This window comes from Citrus clementina, unplaced genomic scaffold (assembly GCF_000493195.1).
Source record: "Citrus clementina cultivar Clemenules unplaced genomic scaffold, Citrus_clementina_v1.0 scaffold_4, whole genome shotgun sequence".
Lineage (NCBI taxonomy): Eukaryota > Viridiplantae > Streptophyta > Magnoliopsida > Sapindales > Rutaceae > Citrus > Citrus x clementina.
In genome coordinates this window covers 25,011,498-25,019,304 of record NW_006262274.1, presented here as the reverse complement: position 1 = coordinate 25,019,304, position 7,807 = coordinate 25,011,498, and the positions used below count along the sequence as shown (strand labels likewise).

Here is a 7,807-nt window from a genome sequence, read left to right as displayed (position 1 = left end):
TTAAAATGGAATACGACGTTCTTTCATATCTCGAAACTCGTTGACTATTGATTCAATACTTAATTTTTCTGCAATTTCCCTTTCAATGTACATAATCAATGAATCTGTAAGAAATTCATCCTCCATTTTATTGCGAAGTCTTGTCTTTACTATACGCATAGCCGAAAATGATCGTTCTGTAGTTGCAGTAGACACTGGAAGAGTTAGCACAAGAACAATTATTCTATAGACAAGGGGGAATATTGTTGCTTTTCTAGTACTAACCAACCATTGGCTCAAGTCAGAAATGGTCGACAAACTTTTGAACTCTGGATGTTGAACTACATTATACTCATAATGCTCAAGTTGGATTTTTAAATTCATTTTATCAACGTCTGTAAAATCTGCTGGATAAAACTTGTCAGCCAATTGACAAACATCACCAATTCTAAATGACTCCCTACATTCACGAGGATCAAGTGCTGAACTAAGTATAAGCAATTGCACTGCATGTTCATTAAATCGACTACTTAACTCTTGTAATTGGCAATCTATAACAGCATAAAACAAATTTACCCTATAATGTTCAGCAACAGTGAAGTTATCTTCTTGACGCCGAGCTCGACCTTGTCTTGCAACATACTGAGCATTCATTTCTGGAATATCTATATTTCTAACCTCACAAAATGATTTCACTTGATTAAGCAAAGTAATCCACCCATCATCTCTAAATTTCTGTATAAGTGCTTTAGTTGATGAAACAAGATGCATAGCATGTAAAATATCTTGAGATTTAGATTGCAAAGCTTGGCAAAGTATATCAGTGATTGCCATAATTTCTTTCATGAGGTGCAAGATAAAAACAAACTCAAAACTAGTCATTGCCTCATATGCAGCATCAGCATCTCCTCGTTGGAAAGCATTAGTGCCATCTTCAATGATATTAAGTAGAACAGAACATGTTGCACTGAACATTGTTATTAAATTGGAGACTGACCTGAAGTGAGAACTCCATCGAGTATCCCCAGGCCTTTGTAAAGTGCCAATTTGATTAAGCCCTCTCCCACTCTCAAGCTCATCAATGGAAATCATGTACTCAATGTCAGCAGCTTGAGCACGTTTCAGTTCTTCATTGCGCTTACAAGAAGCACCAACAATATTCACAACCGAAGACAGTTTAGTAAAGAAATGATGAATAGGAACAATCTCATGAGATACTGCAACTAAAGCCAATTGTAGTCGGTGGGCCAAACAATGAATGTAGTAAGCATATGGACAGTCTTTCAAAATTAAAGCTTGTAAACCATTCCACTCACCCCGCATGTTACTTGCACCATCATATCCTTGCCCTCGAATATTTTGAATACTTAAATTATTATGAGACAGTAGAGAGTATATCCCATCTTTCAAAGTCACTGCAGAAGTGTTAGAGACATGAACAAGTCCAAAAAAACGTTCTCGCACAAAACCATCTTTGTCAACAAATCTCAAAACTACAGCCATCTGTTCTTTCTTCGATTCATCACGTGATTCATCTACAATTAAACAAAATTTTGCATCACCTATTTCTTCACGAATTGCCTTTTTTACTTTCATGGAAAAGACATGTAAAATTTCTTTTTGAATATTTGGTGATATATAGGAGGCATGTTTTGGAGCTTTATCAAGTATAACATCTGCAATCTTTTCATTATTAGAGGCAAATGCTTTAAGTAATTGCAGAAAATTTCCACGATTTAATGAATTTTTGCTCTCATCATGGCCTCTAAAAGAACAACCTTGAAAAGCTAAGTATCTAATTGCTTCAACTGTAGTCTTTAACCGCAGTCTATTATTTTCAATTTCTTGAGAGGAATAACGATTAAATACCTGTGGCAGATGCTGAGATTGCCTCATCAAATCCTCACATGATTTTTCAGCCTTTTTATGAGATGAATTCGGATCCTTTCCCACATGATTAAGGAAGGCACAATTTTTCCCATCTTTAACCTTTCTCCAGACATTAAACCCATTAACAGTATAAGCCTTACATTTTGGATGTGCAGATGGTGTATTAAAGAGATAACATGGTAGACAAAAAGCAGCATCTTTTATAGGTGAATATTCCAACCAAGAAGGAAAAGAATCGAACCATGAAGATTGAAAACGACGACGGTGCTTTTCTGGTCCAGATTTGGGACTGTCTGAAAGTCTTGGTTGATATGGACCGGCCATTATGTATGCTCTACGAATTTCATCCCGTTGATTAACATCATGAACCCATATTTGTGGACGCAACCCTAGATCACGCTCCAAAAGTTGAGTAATAACTGGATTTGTCTCAATTCTTTGAGCTTTTAAAGGTGGATTTCTAAAATTTGGTGAATTGGTAAGTGAGACTTGTGAATTTTCAATATTTGGAGATTTGGTATTGGCTTCTGCATTTTTCCTTTTGAAGTATTGATCAATTTTTGATGGCTTACTCATGTTTGCTGCTGGGAAATTTAGGGATTTCGGTTGAGTTGCAGGTGATTTTTGGGATATGTTATTCGCGATCGCGATTTTTGGCTGATGTTATGAGTTTTGTGGCTGATTTCTTTTTTCTTTTTTGTTTTAATCATTTTGATGGCATTGTAAATGGCTTAAGTGGGCTCTGGGACTGCATAAAATCAAACATTTTAACGAAAGTTTGCTTTCATTTTAAAAATAAAAGTTGTTTTAATCATTTTGATGCCATTGTAATTGGCTTAAGTGGGCTCTCGGCTGCATAAAATCAAACACTTTAACGAAAGTTTGATTTCTTTTTTAAAATAAAAGTGGGCTTTTGGGATTATTTAATTGTTTTAATTATTTTACTTTTGGGCTTATAAAATTACAATATTATCTAATCTATCAACTTTATATATTAATTGTACAGGGGCCAGTGTAGACATTTCACATAAATTATTCATATTTTATTTATAAATTTCAAAATATTTTAAAATCTTAGGGGGGCCATGTCACCCTTTGGTCTTACAGAGGGTCCGCCACTGCTGTTTATATGAGAGAAATAAGTTACAACTGGTTGTAATTTACTTGGATCCTAACAAGCGAACCTGATTGACTACCATTTTTAATGGGTAAAAGTTCGTTTAGTCCTTATATTTTAAAATTAGTGCCTGTTTAGTCCTTATATTTTTAAAAATACCTCAAATCATCCCTACCATTAAATTATTGACACTTTTGCCATTATCTTTTGTTCCTTTTAACTTATTTTTATAATATTGCCCTATTATAATAATTTTTTAGACATTATTAAAAAGAAAAAAATAACCCTATTATAATAATTTTTTAGACATTATTAAAAAGAAAAAAATAAATTACCAGTTTAACACCAAAAAATAAAATAAAATAAAATAATATATATTAATTTTTGTGGAACACACTCTTGAGTTAAAATATTAATTTTTCTAAAAAAATTGATAATGTAATTTTTTACGATATTAATTTTTTAGACATACGTGAGCTTCCACAAAAATTAATATATACCTTTTTTGTTTTTATTTTATTTTTTAGTTTAATTTGATAATTTAATTTTTTATTAATATCCAAAAAAGAAACATTATTGTAAAAATGTAATATTGTAAAAGCAAGTTAAAAATAATAAAAAATAATGGCATAAGTGTCAATATTTAGTAGCAAGGATGTTTTGAGGTATTTTTAAAAATACAGGGACTAAATGGACACTAACCTCATAATATAAGGACTAAACAAGCTTTTACCCCATTTTTAACATTAATAATTTATAGCGAATGCATGTACAACCAATTTCGAGTCAATTTTTTCAACGGTCGTATATGTTGAATTGACAAATCTAATAATTGTTACTATAAATCCCTCCAAGCAAGGCTCCACTATTATTTCTCTCACCCACCGCTTATATTTTAAAATTGTCTCTCAAACTCTAAAATATATTAAAAATATTACGTCAACCATATAATAAATAAATAATAATATTATACATGTGTATTTATTTTTAAAAAATATTACTTTGTAGTTGTATTAAGAATGTGTTTGGGAGTAATGTGAGACAATTGAGCTGTCAAAACCTAGCTGTCAAGGTGTTTGGTTACACCTTACAGTTAGATTTTGACAATTCAACAGTTTAAAAGTTAAGATTTTTACTCTACAATTATGATTTTTATTTTACAGCAGTTATAGCTTAAACTTAAAAGTTACGACACCTCACTACCAAATGTACCCTAAATTCAAGTACACATATAATACATATATTGATTAATTGTATTATCTCAAATATATTCTAAAATTCTTTTGCTATTGAATAAGTCAGTTGTGGAATTACTTGGCGTGACTTGATCTTGCACAACTATAATGCGAAAACCAATTTCGTAATAATTATAAAAATAGAAGGACAATTTTTTTTTTCATATTTTCTTCTCAGTTCTCACATTATTTTCAGTTATTTGTTTAATTATTTAATTATTCTGAACTCGGCTTTATGTCTCCTCGTAACTGATTAAGCTTGTTCCTTATCCGCGCAGCTGTTTGGACGCCATGAACAAATCCAAGGTGACCTTAAAAAGTTGGAGAATCCGTTGGTGAAGATCAAAGCTGTGCTTGATTGTGCCGATAAGAAGCAGACGGCGAAGCGGTCAGTTAAAATCTTGTTAGTCGAACTTCAGAACTTAGCTTACGACGTGGAAGACATGTTGGATGAGCTTGCAACTGAAGCTTTGCGGAGGAAGTTGGTTCCTGAACCAGCTTATTATAATTAAAAAAACAACTCATTACTAACAGTAGTACTGGTATTAGTAAGTTTCGGAAGCTCATTCCTGCTTGCTGCACCAAATTCAGTCCGCCAATTGTCATGTTTGATTCCATGATTGCCCGGCAAATAGCGGAGATCACTGCTAGATTCAACAAATTGCAAGGCAAAAAGACTTTCTGGATTTGAAAGAAAATTCAGATGGAAAGTCCAAAAAGGAAATTAAACAATAAGAGACCACTAGACTGGTGATGGAAGCCGAAGTTCAAGGAAGAGAAGAAGAGAAAAAATCCATAGTTGAACCGTCATTGAAGGGTGATTTAAGGGCTGAAGTTGGATTTTTCCGTCATTCCTATCACTGGAATGGGGGGAGTAGGCAAGTAACTCTTGCCCACTGCTTGTCTACAACCACGAAACAGTTGCAACACATTTTGATCTAAAGGCTTGGGCCTGCGTTTCTGAAGAATTTGATGCTGATCATAAGGTAACAAAAGCAATTCTCAAGTCAATTTGGGCGAAGACTGAAGCTGATGAGTGATGATGATCTAAACTCGATCGCTTTAAGTCAAACTCGAGGATGGGTTGTCTAGAAAGAAGTTTTTCATTGTTCTAGATGATGTTTGGAATGAGAGTTACAGTGATTGGACTATAAGTTGAGACTTCCATTTGCAGTTGGCCCACCAGGGAGTAATATAAGGTTATTGTCACAACTCGCAATCAAGATGTAGCGTCCAAGACAGGAACTGTTTCAGCTTATTAATTGACAATGCTATCCGATGATGACTGTCTTCCTGTATTTATCCAACGCTCCTTGGGGAAAAGTGGTGAACTGAATTGTTTCAGGTTTGTTGTCACCAAGTGCAAATGAGAAGGAAATGGAAGAATTAGGCCACGATTATTTTCAAGAGCTGTTGTCAAGATCGTTCTTCCAACAATCACGCATAGGTACATCACTCTTTGTGATGCATGACCTCATTAATGATCTGTCTTAGTGGACTGCTGGAGGAACATATTTTGAGAATGGAGAATAAGCAAGAGGGTAATCAGCGATAAAGGCGTTCTAAAAGTCTTCGTTATTTTTGGTACATTATTGGTGAACATGATGGCATCAAAAGGCTTGAGGCTGTCTCTGATACCCGGGTACATTTCGAACCTTTCTACCAATGAAATTTGATATATGGCTGCAAACACTTCTTGTCCAACAGTGTTGTGCATTGGTCGGTGAAACAACATCGCTCAAAAGTATCTTTCAATGGGTATTCCATCTTCCAGATACTAAATTCAATCGGTGATTTGAAGCTTTTGTGGCATCTTGACCTAGCTGACACTGAAATTGAAATCTTACCCAACTCCGTAAATACAAATCAGTGAGTCCCACAAAAAGTTTTTTTTTTTTTTTCTTAGGAGAATTATTTCAGCACTCACTTCCGTTTTGTCAAATATATATATAATCACTATAAAATTGTGACATGTACACCATTAACCCACCGTATTCTACCAAATAATCCACCATTTTTCCTATCGTCAGGAAGCATTTGATGCGAGGAAGCAAGAAAGTAAGGAAGTCTTGGAACATTTTGGGATTTATTCGGTTCCAGGTAAGATGCATAAAATAGTTATGAATTTTGAATTATTTTCTGCAATAAAACATTCTTTATTTGATCTATGTTACAGAATACTTTGTTTGCTTTATTTCTAGAAACTTTAGAATATGAAATATGTAAAATTTTATTCTTCTTTTTTATGAAAAGGAAATTTCATTAATCATAAAAGACTGTCAACATAAGATATAACTACGGAGGTGGAACAATACTACACTCTTCAGGATCTCACATAAAACCCCCCACCCTAGCCACATTATGAGCATATTCTATGTAATTTGAACTCAAAGTCTCAAACTCTTCTTCTCTTGTATCAACTCAAGAGATTTTAGTAATTAAGTGAACTAGCACCCCACAGTCATATCCTCTCAATTACATGTTTCTTAATATAAATTCAAGATTCTCCATTTTTTTTAATATTCGTTCATCACTAAATCTTATCTCAGATTTTTAATATTATCCCAATTTAATCTTTCTTTTGCATTCCCCAAAGAGAAATTTAAGTATCCCCCGCCATGCATATTCGTATGTTTGGGTGCTTAACAAATGCTAAGCAACTTGGACACCATTGCAAAAGGAGTTTATATATGAATTAGTTTAAAACTCTGACTTAAATATTGGAGAGTCTACGTTGATAACACTACTGGTGACCCCTAATGATTTATGATCTTGTAGGATTCTGACCATCTAACTCTTTATTCGGAGGACATTATATTTTTTTACATCTCATTCTCCAAGTAAATATACTCTTCTTAATTCTTATTGTCTATCTAAATTTTAATATCAATGCATTAATTTGTATAAAAATAATTTATACTTATATATGTATATAAAAAAAATTGAGTACCGATTTTAGGTCGGAGTCGTTTTCAACATGGCATTCTTATCTCAAGTCGAATTTATTTGATTAGGGTTCGTAGCTTGCGTGCAAACCATATGAATCTGAACTCTGTAAGATATATGTCCAACTCCTACGTACACGTGAAATGCTGAAAAGCTTTTGGGATCTCGAGGCAATGAAGATAAAATGAAATCAAACAGGGTATGTTTCCTGTTTTTTAACCTGTTTAATACAAAATTTAGGAAACATAGCAAATGGGGAGCATCCACGCGTTGCAGGAGAGAGGAAAAGCTATTGGAACTCAGCTGATACAAGGCCAGTTTGCACTGAGCTGTTACATCCACAAAAAATTTATGCATTTAGATTTACGACCAGACGTCCATTTATTATTTATTAACGTCGAACCACTGGGTCATAGCTGACTGCTGACATGACAGACGCTGGGAAAAATCTCCCGAATCTCTGTTTATGTTGCGTCAGCGAAGAGGACACTTTGTTCCCTGCTGCCTTTCCTAAATCCTAACTCAAATCACGGCTCTCCACATCCTCTTTTAAATTAAAACCAACTATTTAATTATGATAATCACAAATTATAACTAAATCATATTAAGACATACTAATTAATCTACAACTTTTTTTATG

At 33.7% G+C, this 7,807-nt stretch overlaps 1 protein-coding gene across 1 annotated transcript; it reads right to left on the bottom strand.

The window, feature by feature from the left end:
• On the bottom strand, positions 1 to 2,445 carry LOC18043807 (zinc finger MYM-type protein 1). Its single transcript, XM_024186344.1, has one exon. The coding sequence runs from the start codon at positions 2,443 to 2,445 to the stop codon at positions 1 to 3; it is 2,445 nt and encodes an 814-aa protein (XP_024042112.1).
• Positions 2,446 to 7,807: the final 5,362 nt, after the last annotated feature.